The 25516-nt window shown below is 56.3% G+C and overlaps 1 protein-coding gene across 1 annotated transcript in view; it reads left to right on the top strand.

Annotated features, from left to right (window-relative positions):
* The window catches only part of CNIH3 (cornichon family AMPA receptor auxiliary protein 3), a 91893-nt gene extending 68878 nt beyond the window's left edge, over positions 1-23015 (top strand). Inside the window, exons 4-6 of the mRNA XM_032319105.1 lie at positions 13495-13607; positions 17454-17597; positions 20816-23015. Coding sequence (XP_032174996.1) covers positions 13495-13607; positions 17454-17597; positions 20816-20843 — 285 coding nt within the window. The 3' untranslated portion in view covers positions 20844-23015. The remainder of the gene's footprint in view (positions 1-13494; positions 13608-17453; positions 17598-20815) is intronic.
* The last annotated feature ends 2501 nt before the right edge of the window (positions 23016-25516 follow it).

The raw sequence follows: 25516 nt of genomic DNA, 5'->3' as shown, positions 1-25516 counted from the left end.
TGTGAAAAGCAGGGGTGGGGCTGAGAGCCTGGCGTTAGGGAACTTCGTGTCCTGTTTCCCATGTAAAACATTTATGTGTTGGGCGGGCCGTGCCTTCCTGCTTACAGCTGGTGCTGGCCTCGGGCAGCCCCATGGCCTGTGCTGCCCCATCGCGTGCCCTCTCTGTGCTCCCCTAAGTGTCCCAGCTCTCCTGTGGTTTCCTAGCAGTGACCCTCTGTGCTTGTGGGTAAGTGGGTGCTGGCGTTGGGCTCCCTGTCTCTAGTCCTCTCTCAGGGGCCCTCCCTGCCACACTGGCTGGCCGCCCCTTCCGTGGGCTCCCTCCATTCTGTCTCCTTCCAGCTCATTCCAGAGAGTGTCTGGACTAGCTGTCTCTTTCCTGAGTACTTTCTGGCTCTTTCTTCAAACACATCCTGTCTTCCTTGTCCTAAAAATGTCATTGGCCTTGGTAACCCTTTGTGCTACCAGCCCCCGTGGTTCTTTGTTCATATGTTGCCAGATTCTGGAAAGAGCCACAAACAGCCCGGCCTGCACTTCCTCCTACTCATCTAAGAATCGCTTGCAGGTGACAGGTGCTCCTTTCATTCCACAGAAACTGGTATCTTGACAACGAACTCCAATAGCCTGATGCCTTCATTCTCACCGCCCCCCCCCCCCCCCCCCCACTCTCCATAGCGTGACACTGCTGGTCATGTCCTCCTTTCTGGCCACCCAGCAAAAGAGCACTCCAGGTTCCCTCTGTCCCACGCACACGCACCTCTGTCTGCCTTAATGCCCCCAGCCCCATGCCAAAGACACTGGTGTCCATTTGGGTTCTGCCCTTGGCCTCGTTTTCTTCTTGTTCTGTACTAGTGTTGCAGTCAGCAACCTGTGGATCCTATATGGACTGCACATTTGTCTTCTTTAACCCATTTAATATTTTAAGCATCTGAAATATTCACACAAAAATCCAGGTTTTTCAGCCTGCTTTCGGAAAAGGGTGCACAAGATCCATCAATACTAGAACCGTTTTTTGTTTTTTTTTTAAGGTAGCCCTCTGCTGGGGTTGAGCAACAGATGACCCTTCTGATGGAAGGGACGTTCCTCAGACCCCCTGCACCCTCTCCTCCCCAGTCACTGTGCACCCTGTGCCTCTGAGCGTAAGGTTCTGCCTCCTCGGGGCTCACCTCCCCCAGGGCTGGGGCTTCTGTCCTCAGTCAGCTGGCAGCGGCCCCCAGACTGTACCTTTTCCTGTTCTCTCCCTCTGGAATTCTGGGCTAGCATTCTTGAACATCTGCTGAGCTCCTGTACTTAGTTGTATGTCTTGCATTGGGGTTAGAAGTGCTGAAGAACCACACTTCTCCACGTCTGTGGGTTTGTCCCAGTCGAGAACAGACACAAAAGTCTAGATGAGGATTAAAATACGGTGTCATGCTGCCAGCTGCATGGACGGCCATGGTCACACACAGACAGTGCCCTACAGGGGCAGGCTCCAGGCTTGTGCTGGGGCAGAGGCAGCTCTAGGTCCTGACCTCAGGCGCCTGCCACATGCTTGCAGGTATGGACAGAGAATGTGTGGCATTTGGGGACAGGAGCAAGAGAAGCCAGGCCACGGGCTTCCTCCCTAGTGCTTCCCCAAGATGTGGAAATTGCTGGTGGGAACTCCCATTGTATAGGGTGAGGCAGGAAGGCAGAGGGGTTGAAGGGTTCTGAGTTCACCCTTCATTCAGCCATAAACACACTGGTTTATACCCTGCTCATTCATTTGACCCGTGTTGGTTACTGGAGACACTGTCTTCCGTGTCACTTAGATATAATACCACACTTGTCCTCTGTGGGTTCTGTTTCCCATGTGCTTCATGAATGGCAACCCTCCTCACCAAGTCCCTTCGTTAAGAGCTTAGACCCTCCTCTTTTGCCTGGACTCTTGCAGTAGCTTACACACCCCCACCCCCAGCCTTTGGTCTGTTTTCCGGCCCTCCTTCCAGATTCAGCCTGTGCTAATGATCTGGCCAAACCTGATCAGGTACTACTGCCTTGTCCCAGAGCCTGCTCTGGGTCCCAGTGTTGGAAGACAAATGACCAAGACGTAGCATGTTTCTCAGGCTATCTGTGATTTCTCCTCCCCTTATGGAAATCTACTTCCTTTCAAACACTTTCCTGTTCACCCAGCAAATATGGAGTCCCCACTGCGTGCCAGGGATTGTGCCAAATCCTGTGAACAGAGATGTGTGAGACTGCCCTGTGATTTCCTTTCTATTTTTAAAACAGTTTTATTTATTTATTAGAGAGAGAGCACGAGCAGGGAAAGCGGCAGAGGGAGAGGGAAAAGCAGACTCCCCGCTGAGAAGGGAGCCCATGAGCTGAAGGCAGACCCTTCACGGACTGAGCCACCCAGGCTTCCCAGTGGTTTCCTTTCTTCGTGTCTTTTCTTACGCTATTTTACCACCTGGAGTATTCTCCGATGGCTAAAATATTATCTTTTAGTTCCACCTCCCATGTCTCTTCCACGAAGCTTTCTCTAACCCACTAAACAAGAAATACCCTCTGCCTTCTCCGTCCTACGGCGTTCATTGCAGTCGTTCTGCAGAGTGAAGCCCGGTCCGCGTGTTCGACTCCCCGCGCAGGCTGCATCTTCTCTGGCCCCGAGAGCCCCGTGGCGTGTGTGCAGTTCTAGCACACTGGGGATGCTCTGCCGCGGAGTGGTTACAACACTGCGTTTTCTTCAAAGGAGGAAATGGAACAAAACACGAGGGAAAGTGTTTAAAAACCCGAATAAATCACACATGATCCTAGGTATTGCTAAATATAGCCGGACAGAGACCAACATGTCATGATTAATTAGCATGCTGGTGAGCCACCTACAATCCATTCTGAAATAAAGCCACATCTAAAAATGTTAAATACTGCTTCTTTGTCTCTTGCCTTTCATTCCTACTGCAACCAACTTAAGGTTTTTTGTTTGTTTGTTTGTTTGTTTTTACATTATTTATTTATTTGAGAGAGACAGACTGCGAGAGAGAGGGAGAGAGAATCTGAAGCAGACTCCCCCCTGAGCATGGAGCCCGACGTGGGGCTCAATCCCAGGACCCCAAGATCATGACCTGAGCCAAAACCAAGAGTTGGATGCTTAACCAACTGTGCGCCCCCTCCCCTCCACCAACACCCCTCCAGCTTAGAGCTTTACTCCTTTACTTTAAGGACCCAGTTTTGCTCACTAATTTCTCTGAAACCAGATGCCTGCTTGTGCTGATCCGGCCATCTGAACCCTGCCAGGTTGTTTCTGCCGACACTGGTGTATGTGTGTCACTCCTGTCCTGGAGCCTTTGCCCACCTTCATGGCCCTCCCCAGGGCCTGTCCCAAGGGCTTGTTCTGCTTAGCCCTGGGCCTTGGGCCAGCCAGGTGGTGCTTCCTCTGTGGGAGAGCCATGACCTTCCCAGACGCATAGCCATCCCCTGACACCTGTCCCTGTCCTGTTGTCTGGGTCCTCTCTTCCCCCCTCACCTTTACCAGCTGCTTCCAAACCTGGTTGCTCATCAGAGCAGCGAGCACAGCATTTGAACTACAGATCCCTCTGGAAATTCTGAAGTGGGGCCTGGCAATCTGCATTTTAGCAACGTTCTACCCAAGGATTCTGATGTGCAGTAGTGGAGGAAACCCCACATTCATGACAGGATCTCCCGCTGCCTTGGTTGTGTTGCGTCTCTGTCTGCTGGATCGTCCTCTTCCTGAAGGCAGGATCGCACCCGCAGTCATCTGGCCTCGGGCCCCTGGCAGGACGTGGCTTGCGGAATTGTGACAGTGCCTGCACAAGTACTGAAGTGTGAGGGCTGGAGGGAATGTGTGTTGTGCCCAGGAGTTGAGAGAAGACACCAATGACAGGGGACCTTTCAGTTTTAATATTCTGTGCAAAATGCAGGCGGTCATCCAGCCTCTGGGGCACTACCTCGAAGCCTGTTTGATTCTGGAGTCAAAATACTTCTCACAGACGAATTATTTCCCATTTTGAGAACATGCTCATTTTTATAAGGATTGCCAATGTGTACCTTATTATTTCGTTGTTTCGCTTCTGGCTTTCTGATGATCAGCTGGGTGTTTTTAAAATAGAACGTTCTAGAATCTGGTCCCCGAGGTTGCTTTGGAAACCACCTTGCAAAACTCCGGAATGCTTTAGCCTGTTGCCAAACTTCATAGATTTTTCCAGCTGCCACACCGTGTCCGGACTGTGCCCTGACCGAGGGGTTAACACTAACTGATCTTCACCGGGTCACTGACCCGAGGTGAGGGGCAGGACTGGTCGGTCATTCCCTCATCTGTGACGCCTTTGCGAAAGCAAACCTGGGGAAGGAGACCCTAGGCCCCGGCACGTTTCCAGGCCTGCCCTTCGCAGACACCTGTGTCTGAGCAGCAGGGACAGAGCGGGAATGTGGGTGACCCAGGCCAGTGGGCATTTCCTCCACGGTGAGGTCAGTGTCCTTTCTCCTCCGACGTGGGAGCTTGCCTGTCCCAATACCGGCCTCCGCCGCCCTTCCTTACACTCATGGGCTCTTCCCCTCTCCCCTCGTCCTGCACGCTGGGGGGCCCCGGGCCCCGTGCTGGGCTCTGTTTCCCACCTGCTCTGCTCAGTGCCTTCCGGCAGCTCATCCGAATTTCCTCTGCCACGTTTCCTCAGCCCCTAGGTCCCTATTGTGAGGATCGACCCATGTGCCCAGCCGTCCCAGACTCTTTGGACACAGGCCAATGCTGGGCTCATGGCCCCCCAGAACGCTTCCCCTTCCAGTGCTCCTCCCGTGTGTGAGCCCACGACCGCCGTGCAGGACCCTGGAGTGACGGTTTGTCCTCTCCCTCCCGCTGGCTCTCGGTGACCAGGTGGGAACTCCTGTCTTCCCAGCCCTTCTGGGTGGCTCTGTCCCCTCTGCCTATCCTGTCCTGACAGCCACGGTCTCTTGCCCGGACCTTCCAGATAAGGAGGGAGGCCTGAAGATGACCCTTGTCGGCCAGGGCAGCCCTCCCAGACCCCACGCCACCGACCACTGGTTTTGCGGCTCCTGGTGTCACATTCTTCCCTCTCCCAGTACATGTTTTCCACACCAGGATGGAAGCTTCCTACAGATGGGGCTACGGTTCTTTCCCTTGCTGTAACACCACCGCCAGGCACATGGGCCCCAAGTACGGTGACTGTTGAGTGAATGAGTAGGAGCCACAGAAGTGGGATTAGTAGTCATGGAAGTCTCTGCTCACCTCTTCCAGTCTCATGGCCGGGCCTCCTGCCGGGCCTCACCTGCCGCCCTGGACGCTCTGAGCTCGAATTGCTGAGCCGTGATCGAGTCTGCACCCCTCCTGCTTTACTCAACCCCTTGGGGACCCGCTGCAGGTGCTGTAAAGGACCGGCTGGGGCTGGGACTTCCATCTGTGGGTGTGGGAGGCAGACTGCCAGCTCCGAGGCTTGCTGAGCGACCGTGGTGTCAGCGCCGTGTGTGTGTCCAAGACAGCTGTGCAGGTTTTGCACTGAGCAATCAGTTCAGCGTGGTGATCATGGTGTTTGCACACACACTGACCGTTCACTCAGTACAAAGTGGCACTGTGTGCCAGTCGCAGGTCCAGGTGCCAGGGAGGGAGTCGTGAGTATCTAGCAGTAGACAAGTAAACAGATGCGCAGTTGACATGTTCAGACAGTGATGGTAGGTTCTGTGATGCACCTAAAGAGAACTGAACAGAACAACTCTGGGCCCAGAGGGTGGGCTCCTTTGAGGAGGTGACTATGAGTGCATTCCAGGATGAGGAGGCGCCTGTCAAGAGGAGGTCAGGGGCGATGGTGCGTGCTAAGGCCCTGAGGTAGCAACAGGCAGGCTGGGTGTGAGGATCAGCAAGGGGATGAGTCTGACTTGAGTGAGTGGGCAAGGGAGCGATGCGGGTTGGTGTTCAGGAGGGCAGGGGGGCCAGGTCACATAGGGCCATGGAGATCATCATAAGGAGTGGGTCCTATTCTAGAAGCAGCAGGAAAGCATTGCAGGTTGGAGCGGAGAGGCTCCTGCTAAGAGTGGGCTGGGAGCTGGGCTGAGGGGGCAGTTGGGAGGCCGGCCCGTCAAGCAGTGGCCGTCGCTGCCACGACAGTTGGCAGAGGCTGGCTGGCCCCCAGTGTGTCCTGTTTGTGCAGCAGGGTTGCGTGTCTGCCTCAGTTTCCCCACTGCCCGTTGTTTGGGCTTGCTTACTACTAAGTATGGTGCACCTTCTGCTGCTCAGCCGGGGTCCCTCGCACCTGCCCAGGGAGCAATGGTGCGGTGCTCGATGATCGGTACCTCCAGTGCCTGTCCGATGTTTGAGCCCCTCAGGAGGCCCTCAGCGCACGTTTGTCGAGGAAGCAAGTGGTGAGTTTGCTGGTGCTTACCAGGTGCTGTGCTGCTGGAGCTGCATGGAGAGGGACCCAGGGAGACATACACACAGACACGTGTGGGACTCGGTGGGGTGGGTGGTGAGGATGTCACTCCTGAGGGGCATGAGAGCTTTAGGACCTCAGAGTAGCTAATGGTGACATGGACAGTGATGGCTTTTCTGTGGACAGAAATGCACGGAGGGAGAGGATTTTTTAAAAATTGCAAGCACTAGAAATGGACTGGAGGGGAAAGGGAAGACATATCGGTTTAATTTTCAAGAGACTTTAATTGCTCAAAATCTCAAAACTCAAAGTACTAGAGCTGACATGACCCGCAGGTGTGTAGGAACGTGCGGGTCAGATGCCTCTTCTCCTCGGCGCCGTTCTTAGCCACATGTTATTGATGAAGAAACTTGACCGCCCTTGACCTCAAACAGCTCCCCCAAGGTTCTGACGTGGGACGGGCAGGTCTAGAGTCCAGCTCTCATTCCTGAATCAAATACTGTTTCTGGCCAAGATATTGCCACTCGAGCTCTTCCTGGAAGCCGGAGTTACCATATTCTTTTGCCTTTTCTCCAAAACATGAACTTGCTCAAATTCCCAGTAAAGTGTGGCACAGTCCTGCTACTATCCACCTTTGTGAGAGTTTGGAAAACACACTTGTGTTCACTGTTGACCCTTGAACGGTGTTGGGGGGTTGAGGGGCGCCAACCTTTGTGAGACCTGTCAGATTATATACTGTATTCTTGCAGTCAAGCAAGATAGAGAAAATGCCACTAAGACAGGAAGAGGAAATACCTCTACCACCCCGTGCTGTAAGAAATCCACGTCTTAGTGGACCTGGGTGGTTCGACCTGTGTTGATTAGGGGTCACTGTGCTTGAACTCAGACCACCTTGTGCCCGGCACTCTGGAGGACACTGCTCACCAGTCTTGTCTTTGCCTGAGGGCTCCGGGTTGGGATGTTGAGCCCACCTCCCCTTGTGGGTGCTGATGGGCACGCAGCAAATAGGACTGACAGCTCTCCATCCCCAGGTGCCCATACTTGTTCTCCTGTTCAGTCTCCTTTGCTCGTTTTGAGCATAAAGTCTCCAAGCAGCTGGAGGTAATAGGTAATTAACACACTTCAGAGCTGTTAAGTAGGATAATTGTCTGTCTTTATCCTGGAAAATGCTCTCCTTTGGGAATGTATGTGCTGCTCAGGCCCCAGAAACTGTCTGTGGTGCCTGTTCCAGGAGAGATTTGGGGACAGAAGCGTCCCATGGAGAGGACCAGAGTCAGGAGGAGAGCTGGGGCTCCCTGCCTTCAGCCGGGGCTCGGAGGGCAGCTTGGGTGGGCATGGCTAGCTGCTGAGCCTAGATTCTGGGGGAGCCTTATGGCAGGGACTCCAACCTGGAGACTGACTCGCCCACCGTGCACCATATTCTCTGCTCGGGGCCTAGAACAATAGTAGGACAGAAGCCCCCTAGCTGTCATGTGGCCTTTCCCGGTCAGGAGAGCTCTCCACGGCCATTCCCCGCTGTCTTGGGCTGTAGGAAGCCGGTACGAAGTCTCCGTCTCACCTCCAGGGGAGGTTTGTAGGTCATGTCATTCCAGAACGGAAAGGAGAATGTGACTCTCTCAAGCCACAGTGAAGGCTGACACCAGGGCCTCATGGGGATGCCCTTTGCCCAACACTCTGCCTTCCCCAGAGCAGCAACCTCAGGACCTCAGCTGGGCTCCCTCCAAGGAGTGCATTCAGAACGCGCGTGCCTTGTCTCCCCTCTCCCTGTATGGAGCTGCTTGCACGCTGTGCTCTGGCTCCCGTCCGGTGGTGCTCCAGGCTCCACGCGCACCCTGCGCGCCTATGCCGCGGGGTCCACTCACCAGACTGCTCGGCGTTCGTGCCTGGCCAGTGCTTATGATACGGATCTGCTGCGTGTGCAAGTGGGCTCTCCAGCACCAGCAGGCAGGCTTGTGAAATCCTTGCCCTTCTGCCCTTCTCCTTCTAGAACATTCCCCTGCCCCCTTAGCGTCTCTCCTCTCGGACAATTTGAGCTTTTGCCTAATCACTCCCTGTATCCTGACCCCAGTTCCCACTCCCACCATCCCTGGCTTAAAGAAAAGGAATGAAGGAGTGGGGAGCGGAGTGCGACTTAAGATCTCCCTGGATTCCCAGGCATGTGTCCTTCTGAAAGTGCGGCATTATTCGAGAGAAGGCTTTTATTCTTACCTCCCCCTCGCCGGGCTCTTAGGTACTTGGTAACCGTGCGTGAGGAAGTAGCAGAGGGGTGTTAGGAATTCAAGTGTGTCTGGAAGCTGCGAGAAGACAACGGTGACAAGAGGCAGCTGGGGAGGTATGGGCGGGGTAGGGCTGGGGCCCAGAGGCTTGGTCGTAAAAGGGACCCGGCCCCTCCCCAAACTGGAAAGCCCACCCGACAGGAGGAAGACTGGTGAAAGGAGCCGGGTTTGGGGGGTGGGTAGCCTGCCAGGAACAGGAGCAGGGATGGGAGGCTGGCATTTGGGTGGCGAAGGATGATGAGGGAGATGACCCCATCCCTGGAAGACGCCAGGGCTAACCTGGGGGTTGTTTCCAGAGTGTTCTCCCACACAGTGGAGACTGGGGGACCCGGGAGCCGGACACACTGCTCTTACCTGTGAAGGCTGCCTGCCCAGGGCTCGAGTCCGAGAGTGTAGATGGTCCCGCTGGAGGTTGGGGATGAGGAAGGAGACCCCAGGTGTTCAGAAAGGAAGCCTCTGCCTTGTGTCCTCTTCGAGTCCTTGGTCTATGAACCTCCTCCAATGTTTAACAGAATCACCTGGGTCGGTCCTAAAAAATGCAGATTCCTGGCCCAGAGAGTCTTTCTGGGTAGACTTGTGTAGGACCTAGAAATCTGCGTTTTAACGTACATGCCCCAGGCATTCTGGAGCAGGTGGCGGGAGGACCCTGTTCTGAGAGTCCGTGCTCCAGGGGCCCTCTCGCAAACTTGAATGTGCACGTGGATCCCCTGCGGGTTCTGTTAACTGCAGGTTCTGGTTCCGCCCGTCTGGAGTGGAGCCCCAGTTCTGCATTTCTCACAAGCTTCCAGGTGACACTGGTGGTGCTGGTCCCAGGAGCACTGTGAGGAGCGCTGTTCCCAGCAGTTCCTGGGATCTGGTTGGGAAAGACCCCCCCGCCCCCAGGCCTACGAAATCTGAACCTCTGGGGGTGAGCCTCAGCCATGTGTGTTTTAGCCACACCCTCCCACTGAGGTTCTCAGAGCCCTGCTAGGAGCCGGAGGCTTAAGGAAAGGGCCTGGAAGAGCAGCTGGGGTAGGGAGGGAGGTCAGGGAGCTGAGCCATCTGCTCCCAGCTTCCCTGTCCTCCAGAAAGAGCCGAGACCCCTATGAATTCAGGTGGAAGGAACGTTCTTTCTCGTGGGGTTGGGTATGCACACTGCCCTCTGGATCAAAATGGGGAGTTTCCCTAGTGGGTTGGTGTCCCCACAGGTGGTACGGCTGGTGGGCAGGACCCCCAGGGAGTGGCAGTAAGGCCAGAGGTGCCGACAGCTGGTCCTAGGAGCAGTCAGGGCAGGAAGGACCGGGTGGCTGTGGTGGCCGGGGCAAGGTGAGCGGGAGCCTGAGCAGCCTGTGGCATGTCTGGAGCCTGTGGGACAGGTGGCACAGCTTGGTCAGCTGGGGCCTCCAGGCTGAGCTGTGAACTGGGCTGTGCACATGCTGGGGAGCCAGGCGCAGTAGGCAGCGGGGGTGTGGGTTTGCTCCCCACCTTCTCTCCCTGTGCCTCTGTTGCAGAGAAGTGAGTCCATGTGGGTGGGCAGGAAGGCCACAGAGCCTCCCCTGGTTTGCATGAGATGTGCTCAGGGATGGCGGGGGAAGGAGAGGGTGGGAGGCCCATGGGCTGGAAACCACGCCCCTTGGCTCCTGGGCCCCCTCTGTGCCCTCGGTGACCACCCTCCTCCCCAGGGAAGGCAAGTGCTTCTGTCCTCACGTGCTGGGACCCAAGCAGGGAAGTCCTTTCCTTGGTGTTTCCCTCTGATTCTCCTTGAGCTCTTGGTGTTCAGAACAGGCCCATGGGGACATGATCATGGACTGGAGTCCCTGGAGGCTGGGCCCGGTCCCCAGGAGCAGCCATGCGGTTCTGGCCCTGACCCTGACATGGGATGGGCACCAGGGTTTGCTGCTGGCTGTGCGGGGCTCAGAGCCAGGCCCAGGGTTCTTGGGGACACGCCTCAGCACGCATCCGACTGGTTTCTGGTGGCTTTTCAAATTACATTTCTAGACCAGGTGACCCTGTGCTGGGCACCTGGGTACCATAGTCATCTGCTTACCCTTTAGAATATTGGGTGGACATTGGGGCACATTCCAGGAGGTCAAAATGTTTAACGGCTAGCACCATTAAACGGGCAATACTCAGGTCAGCCCAAACCATGCCTAGCTGTCGGGGTCTTAGCTACTCAAGCCAGTTGAGGCCAGGGCGCCAGGCCCCAGCACGAGGGATCAGAGCCCTGGAGGGAGGCCACGCTGCTCCCTCCGCCCAGCCCCCGGCCCGCTTGAGCTCTTGCCCGGCTGCCCTCCAGGAGCCCTTCGCCCAGAGTGGCTGCAGAGAAAGCAGCCTCCCTTGAGCAAAGGGTCTCCGAAGGGTCCTGCCGACACTTGGGGTGGTTTTCTCCTTGCCTTCCAGGTCAGCGAAAGTCCAGGTTCCCAGGCACACGACCCTTCTTTCCCTCCTTCCCGCGGCCCCACCCCTGAGGTGAACTGGGGGTGCGGGTCCCACCTGGGGACTAGTGACACGGGTGTTTCCTCCTGGAAGCTCCTGAGAAAATGGTCTTCTCCCTGCTCATCCCAGGAGGGCTCCTGTTTTGGGGGAATCAAACGAAAGGACCTTATCCTTCCTTTTCCCACCCACTGGCCCCAAAGCAGATGGACACAAGATGTCCTTGCCCGGTGTCCTTGAAAACAGGCAGGTCTGGGTTTTCTCAGTGGGAGAGGCAGGTTTGGTTTCTGTCCCTGCTGGGGGAAGCTGGGAGCTTAGTTTAAGCAGGGGTAGGGTTACGGTTCAGAGGAGCCTGAGCGGAGAAGCTGGGAACCCGAATCGGTCCTGGGTAAGAGCAACAAGGGACCCACCCAAGGTTGGGGCCAGCTGGATTGTTGGTGACTGTGATGGCCTCGTTCATCACAGCGCGCCTCCCGTTCCGACACCGCCCTGCCGCTGAGAGCAGCCTTATGCAGGGGAGAAGCTGGGTCCCCCCAGCAGCCTCGCCAGTAGGCCGTCAGGGCTGCTGTTTACAGATGAGGGGGGAAAGGCCCCTTGTGGTCAGCTGCCTCGCTCAGCGCCGCGCAGTGGCCATTATGTAACCGCCAGAACTTACCTAACACTTTGCAGATCCTGGGCTGGTATTTTTAGCCCCACGTGGTCACAGTTGAAAAGCTTGTTGCCTGAGTCCCCGGAGACTGGGTCTCACGGCTGCCACTCCCTGTGGCCACACTCAGCGGTGGGACCTTCCCTGTGGCTTCCGTGTGCGGTCCCAGGATGTCTGGCCCCAGGCACGCTTACACCGGCAGCTCAGCCGTCTGCCTGGGACGTGCGGAGGGGGCGGGAGCAGGCGCACAGCGGTCGGGCGGGCACGTTCTTCACCATCTTCCTCTCCCCCGTCTCCTGGGTCCCATCCTTCTACTCCGTCACATCTCCCTGTGTGCAGGCTGGGAGAGGCCCCCGGCGTCCCGCAGTGAAGACAAAGGAGCGGCATCACTGTGCCCCGCTCCCCGAGTCCTCAGGCTAGCAGTCAGCACAGATCTTCGTGAGCTAATGCCAGGAATGAAGGTCCCCACCAGCGAACAGGAAGATGTGTAAATGTAGTTAAACCACTTCTAACACGAGTAAAATCACATGCAAAACAAGTTTGTGGATTCAGGACCTGAGCAGAGAGGTGTGTGTGTGGGGGGGAGAGAGGACGGCTCTCCAAGACCATGGGCATGCGTGCAAGGATAGAAACCTGCCAGAAAGTTCTTGCCCTGGCTGCGGGAAGGGGTGCTGGGACCCAGACCAGCAGGGGTGGTGCTGGGGAAAGCGGAAAACAACCACAAGTCCATGTGAAGGAGAAATGGCAAGATTTGGAAGCAGAGTGGAGAGGGGACGGGCACCACGGAGGAGCCAGAGCTGGCGGGGTTGCAGGGGCGGGAGGGACGGGGGTGGTTGGGGAGTATCCAGGTGGAAATGTCTGCCAGGACGAGGAGGTGAGACCTGGGGCCTGGGCAGGGGATTGGACCAGGAGGAGTGACGGCAGAAGTCGGGTCATGGATGAAATGGGTGAGGTCTTCCTGGCCGGTGTGCACGCTCGGCTCAGCGCTCCACGAGCTGGGTCCTCGCGGCAGCGGGCAGTGAGCTCACATTGGAGATGAGCCTGGAAGGCTGGCTGGAAAGGCCTTTCAAGGAGCGCGGAGGCATTCATGTTGCATATGTTAGGGGGAAGAGGGTGCGCGTCCCTCTAGGGGTGAATTTATTGGCCTGGGGACCAGGTTTCTCCTTTACAGTCACTGTGATCTCCGTTACAACTTTGATTTCTATTAAACACCCTGGGGAGTTCACGACTTGAAGCTCGTTTCACCATTTACCCTCATGTGGCTGCACTGCGGGCTGGCGAGCTCAGTCTTCCTGCTGGTCCCCGAGCGTCGGCCCCTTCCTGGTCTGGGGTGGCCTCTCTCTCTCCCCCGTCATCACTGCCGTCTCTCTCGTGGGCTCCCAGTCCACCCACATCCAGCAAAATGCTGTTTCTCGATGCTTCCCAGTCTGCCTCCATCTGAAACAAATACATGTGTTTGCTGTAGGAGTGTCAATTTGTAGAGGGGGGTACGTAGGGACCGGGAAGCCAGGAGCAGGGGGGGTTACAGAACCATGGAAACCCGCTGGGGGTGTTTCCTCCTGCCCTCTGCGACCATGCAGGGGTGACCCCAGAAGCAAGTGCCCTGTTCTGGTAAGTAGGGTGCTGAGAGCCTACGTCCCTTGGACCTGGGTAGGAAGCATGACTTTGGGACCCCAAGGAGGAGAACAGAGCAGAGCTGGGCCATAGTGTCAGGGCAGCCTCGGGGTCGAAGCACGGTGGCAGCCTGTGGGGCAGGAGAGACTCTCCCTCCCGCTGATGCAGGCCTGTGTCTCTGCTCCCCCTGCAGCTGGTGCTTCCGGAATATTCCATCCACAGCCTCTTCTGCATCATGTTCCTGTGTGCTCAGGAGTGGCTCACCCTGGGGCTGAACATCCCTCTACTTTTCTATCACTTCTGGCGGTGAGTCTGCTCGGGACTGCTCTGGGCTTCTTCCCTTCTGCGTGGGCAGCCGGCCCTGCAGAGACCGTGTCGTCCAAACAGACCAGCTGCCCGGAGCCTCTCCTCCCTCCCTTCCCTGCCTTTTGGAGACCCGTTCTTCCAGCAACTGCTGGGTGACGGCTCTGTCCCTCAGGGGCCTGGTGTTAAGATTCACAACCTTATGATTTTGAATGATTCGTCCACAAACGGAAACCATCCAGATTGTTGTCAACAGGGGAATGGGTAAACAAAATGCGGTATGTCCTTGCAAGGACGTGTGATTTGGTAATAAAAGGTAATCACGTACCGACACATGCTGTAACATGGGTGACAAGGGAAAGAAGCCGGTCCCAAGAGGCCGTTTATGGGAAAGGTTCAGAATGGGCAACTCTGAAGAGAAGGGAAGTAGATGGGTGGTTGCCAGGGGCTTGGAGGGAAGGGATGGGGGCAGACAAGGGGTATGGGGTCTTTTTCGGGTGTGACCATGTTCTGAAGTAGATACTACTGATAGCCAGAAAATTCTGTGAACATGCCAACAATCACTGGATTGTATACTTTGAAAAGGTGAACTTTCTGGTATGTGAATTGTATCTTTTTATTTTTTATTTTTTTAGGATTTATTTATCCTAGAGAGCGAGAGAGTGGGGGCAAAGGGAGAATTCCAACCAGGCTCCACCCCCAGCATGGAGCCTGACCTGGGGCTCCATCTCGTGACCCTGAGATCACGACCTGAGCTGAAACCGAGAGTCGGATGCTTAACTGATGAGGCCCCCCCCCCAGGAGCCCCTGAATTATATCTTAATAAAAAATGACCTACCAGATGGGCTGGATTTTCTGGGACACTTCTGATTTTAAATATTCTATTCTCTGTCAAGACTATGCATCAGATCATGTGATCCGGGCTTTCTGTAAAATCCGGTCACCATCTGGACTTAGGACGCAGGAAGGGGGGACTGGAGTACAGAAGGCAGCTGTGCAGGTGAACGAACCACCCTTTGCCCCCTGCTCCCAGAGCTTCCTTCCCACCAACATCTCATCACTCATTTTACCATAAAATGTAGCCTGTGTTTGTCACGTCTGGGGCGCGCACTCCTTCATCTAGGAGGCACAGGAGGCATGCTCCACACCGGGCACTGGAGGGGACTGCCATGTGGATGTGAGACAGAAGCTTTACCCTTGAGGAGTGTGTACTCTAGTGCCACAGGGAAGAAGAGTCTTAGCAGACATGAGGAAGGCACACAGGGAAGCAAACATGTGAGTTAGACTAGTACGGAGGCGGTGCCAAGCCAGCAGGTTGGGGGGCTGGTGTGGGCACAGGCTCAGAGGTAAGATAGCACTCAGAGTGTTGGGGAAGGGCCCTGGCTCAGCCCGGCTGCTTACAGGGTCCTGGGGGAGACATGACTGGATGTGAATCGATGTAGGCTTGACAGACAGCAGAGGGTCCCGAACTCTCCGCTGGGGACGTTGGGATCAATGTATTCTGTAGGAAGTGGAAACTCTCAGCAGCTTTGTGGGGAGAAAGTGGCATTGCCTGATCTGAGTCTTAGGAAAGCAACCGGTGGCAGCTGTGCAGATGGGTAAGACGGTGAACTTGTGAATCTGGAATTAGGAGGTCACCATGGACTCGCAGGGGAAGAGAGAACGGAACTTGACTCCCAGTGCGACGGAGCAGTGGATGTTGGAAGAGACAGAGAGGGTCCGTGGAGGTGAACTTGGCCTGTGAGCAGGTGCAGTGGGCGGGGCAGAGGCAGCCTTGAAGGAGGGGGTGGCGCCACTGACGGGGGCAGGAGGAGAGGAGAAAGCACAGGTTAGGAAGAAAAGAAAATGACTCACTTACACAAGGAAGTCCTGCTGTTCTCGTTTTTTATAAAGATTTAATTTATTTGATCTATAGAGAGTAAGCAAGAGAGAGAGACACAGAGAGAGGACACAAGCAGGGGAGCGGCGGGCAGAGGGAAAGGGAGACTCCCCGCTGAGCAGGGAGCCCGCACAGGACTCAACCCCAGGACCCTGAGATCATGACCTGAGCTGAAGGGAGGACACTTCACTGACTGAGCCCCGCAGGCGCCCACGAGAGAGTCCTGTTTTGAGTGAGCGTAACCCACTGAGGTCTGAGCTTGGAGAGCAGTCAGGCGGGAACATGGTGTTGGAATGTCTTTCCTGCCGGCTCTGGGGCTGTGTGGGCTCAGCTCACCCAGTATACGGACAGCCCGGTGAGCACAATCCGGTGAGCTGTGGCCCCTTCTCTGTTTCACCCATGGGTGGGGGTTGGGGACCTGCGACTCACAAGGTTAAAGCACCCCCAGGGTCGCTGAGTCAGGACAGGGAAGGGCCCGGTTCAGCCCCGCCTCTGTATGGATCAGTGGTCCTGTTGCCCCGGGTATCAAAGACATGGTGGCTTTATGAGGCTCTGACTGGTGCCCTGCTTCTCAAGGCCATTGGCGGGGAGGCGCGGGCAGGGGGAGGGGGGAGAGGGAGGCGGGAGGCGGGAGTGGCTATGGTCTCTTCATCCCCAGGGTGGGGACTGCCCTTGTCTGACCTTCTAGCCTACTTCCAGAAATTCCTAAGTGCTCAGGAAATGAAAAGGCATGAGGAGCAGAGGGTCCTTTGGAAATCAGAGTCCTTGAAGATGGACTTCCTTGGGTTTCTGCTCCCGCTTCCCCCCGGGCCCAGGCCAGAATGCTGTCCTGCCGACCCAGCTCTTTCTTAGGTGTTGGTGGAAAGCAGCGGGGCACATCCATCTGGTCCCGCATCGCATCCTACACCCAGTTGTCTCAATGCATTTTGCCCCCATTTTACAGATGGCAAAGCCGAGGCTCGGAGGGGTCAGTGGTAGTTTGGAGGAAGGTCAGTCTGGTGGCTGGTGACCCACAGAGCCCTGACTGTCTCCACTGAGCTGCTTGGCTGCCTGGCCCTCCGGGCCCCCTGGAACGAGGTCTCACCAAAGGCCCCTTGTTTGCAACCTGCCCCTGGAGAGGCGAGGAATGAGGCCTGCCAGCTGGCAGGCGTCACTGAACCCAGATTTTGCTGTCCTCCTGGCACCCTGTGATGACCGACATTGTCGCTGTCCTTTGGGGTGTGAAGATGGGCTGGAACACCAGGGCCCAGGATCCTAGCGACAGGGCGCTCTTCTGAGCCCAGGGGTCCTCTGCTCAGGGCCTCTCTCCGGCCTGGCCTCCAGCCTCCTTCACATAGTGACAGACCACAGCCCGCTGAAGCCCTGCCAGGGGCCAGAGGTCAGCCCCAGGGTAGCCATCATGTCCCGCCCAGCCTCACCACCAGAGTCCGGCCTCTGTTGGGTGTTTCCATGGAGATATATATAGCTTGCTTCAGCCTGCCTCTGTCCCACGCCCTGTGCTCTCACTTCGCTGGGTCCCTCTGCTGCTCTCTCCCCGCCGAGGCCAATGCGCTTTGGCTATTCTGGGTCCTTCTACCAAGAAGAAAAATGTCTGAACTCCACCACACTCCCATGGGAATGTGACATCCCTTCCCTAGCATTCTGGATTTGAAAAGCAGAGCTGCGTGGACAACAGCATGAGACCCAGGGTAGAACGTGATCGGTGGTAATGCCACCCCTCGTGTCACCATCCCTCTTCTGGGCTGACACCCACGGGGTGCCCACAGGAGCAAGGAGGCCCTTCTTGGCGCCTCCAGGTGATTCAGTTTCCTTCCATCGGGTAGCTCTGTCTGTGGGTGCGGTCCCCCTGGTACCGGAGGGTCTCCGTATGTGGAGTGGCTCTCAGGGCCAGGCAGCAAAGAGGGCAGAGGTCCCTCGGATGTCCTTTCCGAGCCCCAGAGCCAAGGATGCTGTGTTCTCTGTCCCTGCAGGTACTTCCACTGTCCGGCTGACAGCTCAGAGCTTGCCTATGACCCCCCGGCGGTCATGAACGCGGACACCTTGAGCTACTGTCAGAAGGAGGCCTGGTGTAAATTGGCGTTCTATCTGCTGTCCTTCTTCTACTACCTTTACTGGTGAGTCTCTGTCCCTCTGGGCGCTCTGGGTCCTGCAGGCGCTTTGCACCTCCTGCTCTTGGCGGGGGTGGGGGGTGGCGGCTGTGAGGGTGGGTGTTGCAGCCATGTGGGTCTGAGGCCAGCCGTCTGACTCGGTTGGGAGCCTGGGCTTGTGCACAGAGGCGGGGGTGGGGTGGGGTGGAGGGTTCTACAGGAGGCCTGGCCCCTGGCAGGCACATCCATAGGACGTCACAGAGAAATGCATTGCCCTCACCCTCTGGGTAGGCGGTTGGTGACATGCAGCTAGTCACTCCTTCCCCATGGAGCTCCCTCCCCAGCTCAGCCCCTGGGTCCCCTGCAGCCCCTAGTCTGCGTGGGAGCTTCTGGGGAACAGAACAGAGACCCTGGGGGGCAGTCGTGTGTCTTGAAGGGGCACACGAGGTCCTCATGTGCTCACACTCACTTTCTCCTGATGTTACACGGCACCACGTTAATGAGGGAAACTGTGCTGACTTTGGGATTGTTCGGCGCCCCGCCCCCTGCCCCGCCAGGTCTGCACCTCTGCACAGAGTGGCCCAGGGAAGCAGATGGCTGTAAGCAGTCTGCCTTATGGCCTGGCCCCCAGAGTGCCTTTTCTTAGAGTGTCTCCCTCCTGTTCCTCTTGGGGGTCCCCTCCTGGGCACTGTTGATCCCCAGGCGAGGAAGAGGAGGGTGGGGTGTTAGTGAGCCCCACCCCCACCAGCTTGGGGCGGGCTGGGGGTGGGGTTGCTGCATTTAACCACACTTAAAAATGAGCCGTGCTTCAAGCCAAGAGCTCAGCCTGGGGCTCGACACCTTCATTGCCCAGATGGTAACAATCAGGAGATGGAATCCCAGATGTCCAATGTTTTCCCATGTCACAGCTAATAGTTCATCTTAAGTCTGATCCCAAATGTGGGATCTGTACTGCTGACTGTCACAGGAAAGATCTAGAAAAGTCTCATCAAGTGGGGTCTTTGGGCTTTCTGTATCAGAAGCCGGAGGGAGGTGGGTTTGTTTCTGAAAACTGTGGATTCCTGGGCTTGGATCTGCTGACTCAGGTTTTCGGGGCTGGGCATCCACCCTGGGGCATGAGGTGGTGGCGGGCGTGTGTGTGTGTGTGTGTGTGTGTGTGTGTGTGTGTGTGTTGGGGGGGGAGGGTGGCTTCTGTCCATTGGCTGAATGTGACCATCCTATAAACATCATGTCCCAGACATTCCATTTGGCCGTCTGTCCTTTTGTTCAGTCTGGCTCTGCCTTCGTGTTGCATTTACTAATTACTTTGTTGCTAAACATAATTGGAACTGCTCCTCCTGCCTCGAACTGCTCCTCCTGCCTCGCAGGGACTTTGGGTGGCGGCCAGGACTCCCCCTTCTTTGTTGAACTTGGCGTCTTGGGGCTCTGCAGAGCTCCTCCAAGGCCGTGTATCTCCAGCTCCTGAACTCCCAGCCCCTTAGCACCAGGGCTTGTGGGCACACGGGACTGTCAGCCCTGGCTACTCTCATGCGGGGCGGGGAGGGTGACCCACGCACGTGGACAGCTGCATCCAGGCTGAGCACAGTGAAGGACTGAAGTGACAGCTGCTGGGACCTTGGGGTTGGCATTTCATAGGCCCTCCCAGTGATTAAGAAATGTGTCCAGGTCCCTGGCTGAGACGCGTTTGTCTGGTCCCAGCTCAGGCTCTTCTCCGTGTCCCATGCTAACCACCCCAGCAGGTGCCCCGTCGGTGCCCAGCAGGTGCCCTGTGGGCCTGGAGATGTGCACAGTTTCCTGGAATTGATCCTAGTTAACATGAACGCAAACACTAGCGGCTTAGTCCAGTGTGGGTGACCTGCCCACGCCAGATAACCATCTGTCAAACCAGGAGGGGGAAGTAGCACCAGTCCCCTGCCCCTTCCTCCAGGTCACAGCTGCCTCCTCCTTCATGTCTGCTCCTCTCCCTGTATGAGCATCTTCTCACCGGCCGGCCTGGTGGCAGACACCCCGCAGGTCTCGTTCACCATGTGTCTGCGGTGCCCTGGCCAGAGCGTGGTGCACAGTAGGAGCCCACGAGCTCCTCGTTATTGTGGAAGCTGGGCTCTGTGCTCCCTCCAGGCAGGTGTCAGTCTGCACGGTCAGCACTGTCTCTCAGCACTGAGAACGGGGCCTGGCATGCAGGAGGCGCTCAATAAATGCTGAATGAGTGACTGAAAGTCTGAAAGTGAGTAGAGTGGGTATAGGACCCCCGTGACCTCACTCGGTGTCATCGTGGAGAGAGCACTGGCTTTGGCCATGGGATGTGACTCCTTGCCTTGTCCTCCCTGGCTCTGTGACCTTGAATGATCCACTTCTCATGCAATCTCTCCCCCAACCCCGAGTGCAGGGAGACCCTCCACCTCCTGTCCGACCAGTCATGCTCCGTGGACACAGGTGTTACTAGGTTCTCAGAGATGGTACTTGAGCTGCTCAGAGGAGCTCACCAGGCCTCGGAAGCTGGATAGGGTTAGACATAAAACAGAGTAACTTCCCTTGGTTTCCTTTCTCAGATGATCCTTCTTCCTCTCTCTTATGTGAACAGGTAGTTGTTTTCTTGGTGCCAGGAGAGCGAAGTGGTATATTTTGTCATGGAATGTTCCTTGATGTTGCAGAATTAGCCCGCAGCCCTTGCTAAAAGCATAGGGTTGTGTCACTCCTTCCCTGGTAGAGTCGGGGCACAACCTTAGGACACACGCTCTTAATGCACACTCAGTGCCTGGATTCGGTTAAAAGCCAGAGTTTTCAACACGTAGGGAGTAACCCAATTCAGAATCCATGTCATTTTTGTGCCCAGAGGGTCTGCGTTCATGTCGGTCCTCAGAACAGGGGTGACAGGCATCTCCCCAGCATTGGGGTATCATGCGGCATCACAGAAGCATACATGGCAGGTGGCAGGAAGAGAACCTCTCACGCCCCACCCCAGGGACGTGCTGTACAGTTGCAGGAAGGAGGAACAGCCGCCAGATTGTCCACGCGGGTGAGGGTAACACCCTGCACTTACAGCAATCACATCCACCACCCGAGGGACTCGGTACGCGCTCACAGCACAGGTGTAGTCCGATGGGGTGGAAGGAGGGGGGCTCCAGAACGGGGATGAGAAAGAAGCCACGGGGTCCGGCGTGGGGAAGGACCCTCGGGTGAGGGTCAGTCTGAGTCCCTCACGGGTTCCTGCTCACTCCTTCTCTTCCTTTTCTCTCTGCCTTCAGCATGATCTACACGCTAGTGAGCTCTTAACTCAGACCACGCACGTCCTCCAAGGCTGAGTTCACGGGTGCCAGGCCCAGATGGGGACGCGTGAGAGACAACTGTGGACTGTGGGCTCCTGCAGCAGCGGTGGGCCAAGCTTACCGAGTGCCGGGATCGCTGCCCAGCCTGTGCTCGGGTCGCGATCTCTTCTGGGCCATGGGACCTCTCCTGGGCAAGGACTGCCGCCTCCTGAGTGCATGCCCCTCTCCGACAGCTCCGTGCCATGCACACAGAGCCCCAAGACCACGGGAGGGGCAGCTGGCAGGCTGCATGGGGCCTGCCCAGAACAGAATGACCCAGGATCCAGGCCGAGTATGTGGGACCCGCTGAGCCTTGAGGGTGTCGTGGGCTGTCTGAGCCTCTCGTGTTTCTTCTGACCGCTGGCCATGCCCCGTGCTTCCGTGGGACAGCCTGGAGGGTGCACGGATTTGCCTCTGGCTCCAACCGTCCCTGAGCCCGCAGGCTGTCTATTTCCACGCTCTGCCACGAGAGAGCCAGCTTGGCCATGCCAGGAATGCAGCTTGGGGCTGTACGTCAGTCATGAGTTCTCTCCAAAGCCAAGGGAAGGTGGGAATCCGAGGGAAGAACGATTGTGTAAAGCATTCACAGGTTCCAAGTACTAGCTCTTGGCCCCCACAAACGGTACTCTTCAGCCGTCAGTCCAAAAGCATCACGGAACCCATGAATGCCGATGGATGGCTCCCCCGTGTCCAGCTGCCTTGTGTCAAGGACCCCGAGCAGCCACATGTCCCGAAAATGCGGCAGCGCCTGCTTTGTGGCTGCACGGCTGGCGGCCGGGAAGTGACTCCGCAGTCACGTGCTGCTTCCTCATTCCTTCTGTTTGCTCCACGTGGGGACATCCGCTGGTTGAGAATTTTCCATTCGACATTTCCCCCTCTTTGGGTGGGAGTTGTTCTCGAGCGTTGTAAATAATGACAAGGCTGAGATGTTTGATGTTTAAATTGGGCACAATGATTTCCACCTTGTTCCCCGACCCTGCTTTCCTTTCTTCTGTTTGACACGTACAGGCTATTTATACCTGCACCCAGCTCCCGTCCGAGGCCTGTGACTCAGGTTTATGAATGGTGTTTGTGTGACGCGTCGTGCGTTATGTTTGAGACGCGGTGGCAGCTTGGGCGTCCCATCCGCCTACCTGGCTGGTCTTGTTTACACCCCGATACAGGCTGCATTGGGCTCTGTGAGCTTGGTGCATTAGGAAAAAAGTTTCCAAAAGGTGTTTTGCTTCTAAAAATTGTACAGAGAACAAAACACAGATTTTTTGCTCTGAGCCTGAAGCTTTAAAACCAGGAGATTCCGGGTGGTGTTTTGGGGAGCAGAGCCCCTTTGTCTAGGCTGGGTAGCTGGAGGGTTGGCTGGCCCCATTTCTGAACCCATTCCTGAGAAGACAGGCTGCTGGAGGGCGTGACCCACCACACTTCTCACCCCGGAGTGTCTTGTTTGCTTTCCTAATTTGCCTCCTTCCAGAAAGATGCCATGGGGCTCATAGCAGCAGACACAAGTACACAGAAATCATTAAAATGGAAGTAGGGAATTTGGACCCATAAAGAGGATGCACCGACTTCCCAAGGTTCTGATTCCTGAGACCGAACCTTGAATGTTGCCTTCTCTTTGCAGTAAAAGGTAGTCCACGTTTGCCTAGAACATCACCTTCTATAGGTTCCTTTTGCTTCCTGTTTGACCTTCCTCACAGTCCTAGGAGGTCAATAGTTTCCTTTTTCCCGTTGTCTAAGTGAGGAAGCAGAAGCTCAGAGAGGGTAAGCAACTTACCTGTAGTCACACAGCAGCCACAGACCTGCCTTTACACCCAGGTCATCCAACTTCAAAGACCCTGTGTCCTTTCCATCCCCTGAAAGCCAGCGAGTGAAGTAGCTTAGGCTCCTGGGATGGTTTGCTGAGCATAAAAATTTTCGAAATAGGGAGACTTAAAGATGTAGAGTTATAGGCAAAGTGCCGGGTTTTCTTCTCCTCCTGCGTGAGCCTCAGCCTTGCTTTATCGTGGCGGGTTCTTCCCTAAGGGGGTCCTCTGAACGCTGTAAGAGCCGTGAGTGCACGGACACCCCAGGACTTCCCTCCCCAAAGCTGTGACCAGGAACCCATGCGGCTGCTTTGTCAGGACCTTCAGCCATTTTCGGGTCCTGCGAGAGCTACTAATGACCACGGGGGGTGAGAGCCATGCTGGGTGCCCAGCTCCAGGCCATGACGTTGCCAGACTCACGGCAACTCCACAAAGCAGGTGGGTGTTCTTAACCCCATGTTAGCGACGAGGAAGCCAGGGAAGCTTTGGTGGGTGAGTTTGCCTCAGAGATGGGGCCAGACCAGGGCTCGGGGCTGCGCCTGAGTGGCAGGTGGTGATCACAACTCTGAATCGAGGTGTGGGACGTTACTCCAGGCGCTCCCCTCCTAGCAGCACTGTGGGGTCGACGTCCTCCCCATTTTATAGATGAGGACATGGTGGGACCTCAGAGATCTTCAGCGTGGAAGGGGTGGGCAAAGCTGGACCGGCATCCAGGCCCAGATGTGCCTCCCCACCATGTAACATTGCCTGCTGGGATATCTTTTTCCATCATTTTTCATCCCACTAAAATGACCACAGGCGGTGGGGAGGGTGGAACAGGGGACAGTGCGCTGGGTAAATGCCCAAATTGACTGATAGACAGCTCTGCCTGCCCCGCACAGCTCTGGCCACTCTGGAGAGAGGCTTTCGGGGGCACGGGCAACGGGGAAGGGGCTGTAGGGACCTGATTCCTGTTTCCTCAGAGACACAGAGCATTGGCCTGGCTGTGCCCAAAGAGGCAGAGCGGGACCTTGGGGGGTCACTTACTTTCATGTCGATAAGTCAGGTAGATGGTTACAGGCAGGTCGTCTGACTTCAAAAACTCCATGTCCTTTTCATCCCCGACTCGTTAAGTTAAATGTGAACATATTTGCAGAGAACTGGGAAAAGTGCCCTGCATGTGGGAAGTCAGGTAAGAGGTCCCCCGCTGTGGGAGGGTCGCCCTCACTGTCCTCACTCTGCCCTGTGCCTATCCAGGTTCAGGACCTCGGTGGGGAGGGGACATCACCTGGACCAGCTGCCTGCCTGCCTCCGCATTCGTGCCACAGTACCTCAACCCCTCTCTCCAGCGCCGTGCTCTCCAGCCGGAGACAGCTGCCCTCCAAAGCTTGCCCTGGGCATTCCCATGCAGAGCACGCCGTGCGCATGGTCTCACTTAACCCCACAAGAGTATCTCGAAGTAGGAGCTGTCCCCGGGTCCGGTTCATAGTTCCAGAACCGAAGCGGGGGGACATCTCATGAGGGAGAGTTGCCTGGGAGGCAGGGAGCCTGGACTCCAACCCATGTCTGTTTGTCTGCTGGGCTCTGGCCACTTTGCAGTCCTGAAGGGGTGCGGCTGGACAGGGACGGAACAGGGAGAAAGGGACAGGCACTATCCCAGAAGTGTGGCCAGCGCATTTCCCGTCCCCACAGCCAGTAGCTCAGGGTATGTGACCTGGCAGCATTTGGGAGGATCTGATCTACTGGGTCTCATGCAAGCTTCCCGATCTTTCTGATACAGAGCTTTCCCCTCTAAGGAGGGGCAAGAGTGCCTCCCTTGCCAGTGTGGTTGTGATCATCAAAGTGAGTTATGTGCATAAGGCTTGTGCAAAAGGCTGGGCACACCTTGGTCTTCAGCGCCTGGCTCCCCTCCTGCCCTCTAAGACTTGAAAGGAAACTTCCCAGAATAGGACCTCAGCTGCCTTCCTTCCATCCCCCAGTCCTGCAGCTGGCTGTCACTGGCACATGACCCGGGGAACAGAGCTCAGCCTCTCAAGATCTCCCCTTTGCTTCCTATTCTAGGCTTGGCCATTGCACAGATGTTGACCGAAGCTATCACTGTTGAGAAACTTTTGTTCTCCCACGGGAGAGCGGAAGAGAGCCAGCAGGTGCTTTGGCCATTGCACAGACCCCCCCACCTTTTTAATTAATTTTTTAAAAAGATTTTATTTATTTATTTGACAGACAGAGATCACAAGTAGGCCGAGAGGCAGACAGAGAGAGAGGAAGGGAAGCAGTCGCCCCACTGAGCAGAGAGCCTGATGTGGGGCTTGATCCCAGAACCCTGAGATCATGACCTGAGCCAAAGGCAGCGGCTTAACCCACTGAGCCACCCAGGCGCCCTGCACAGACACCTTTCTAAACCCTTCGCATTCCCGGGCTGGGGCTCCTCCTTTCCAAACAGTGTGCTGGTGACAGCGGTCCGGTCTCAGGGCAGCCGCCTGGGCCGTGAGGCTTAGGCGGAGGGCTGCGGTTACTGTGGTCACTGGCACATACCCTGCATTGGGTTTTGGCGGCCCCCATGCCCAGGAGCCAGGGGCAGGGTAGCAGGCCGCAGCGCAGGGCCTCCCAGGATTCATCCCACACCTCATCATGACCATTTCTGCTCCTGTTCACCCCGACCCAGATGGCTCTGGGCACCCCAGGCGTGTCTTCCTGTGCTTGACCTCTTGGCTGCTGTGCGATGTCCACCCAGTCTTCCTTCCCAGCTGGCAGAACGCTGGGCTGTGGGAGCTGCTCGCTACATTTCTAAGGGCTCTTGCTCTGAACACGGCCTTTATGAAAACCGCTTGTGTAAGCTCACAGTGAAATAAATCCTATTCCAAAG

This window comes from Mustela erminea, chromosome 17, assembly GCF_009829155.1.
Source record: "Mustela erminea isolate mMusErm1 chromosome 17, mMusErm1.Pri, whole genome shotgun sequence".
NCBI classification, from domain to species: Eukaryota; Metazoa; Chordata; class Mammalia; order Carnivora; family Mustelidae; genus Mustela; species Mustela erminea.
Note: the sequence above shows the minus strand (reverse complement) of the source record. Positions and strands in the feature narration are given on the sequence as shown.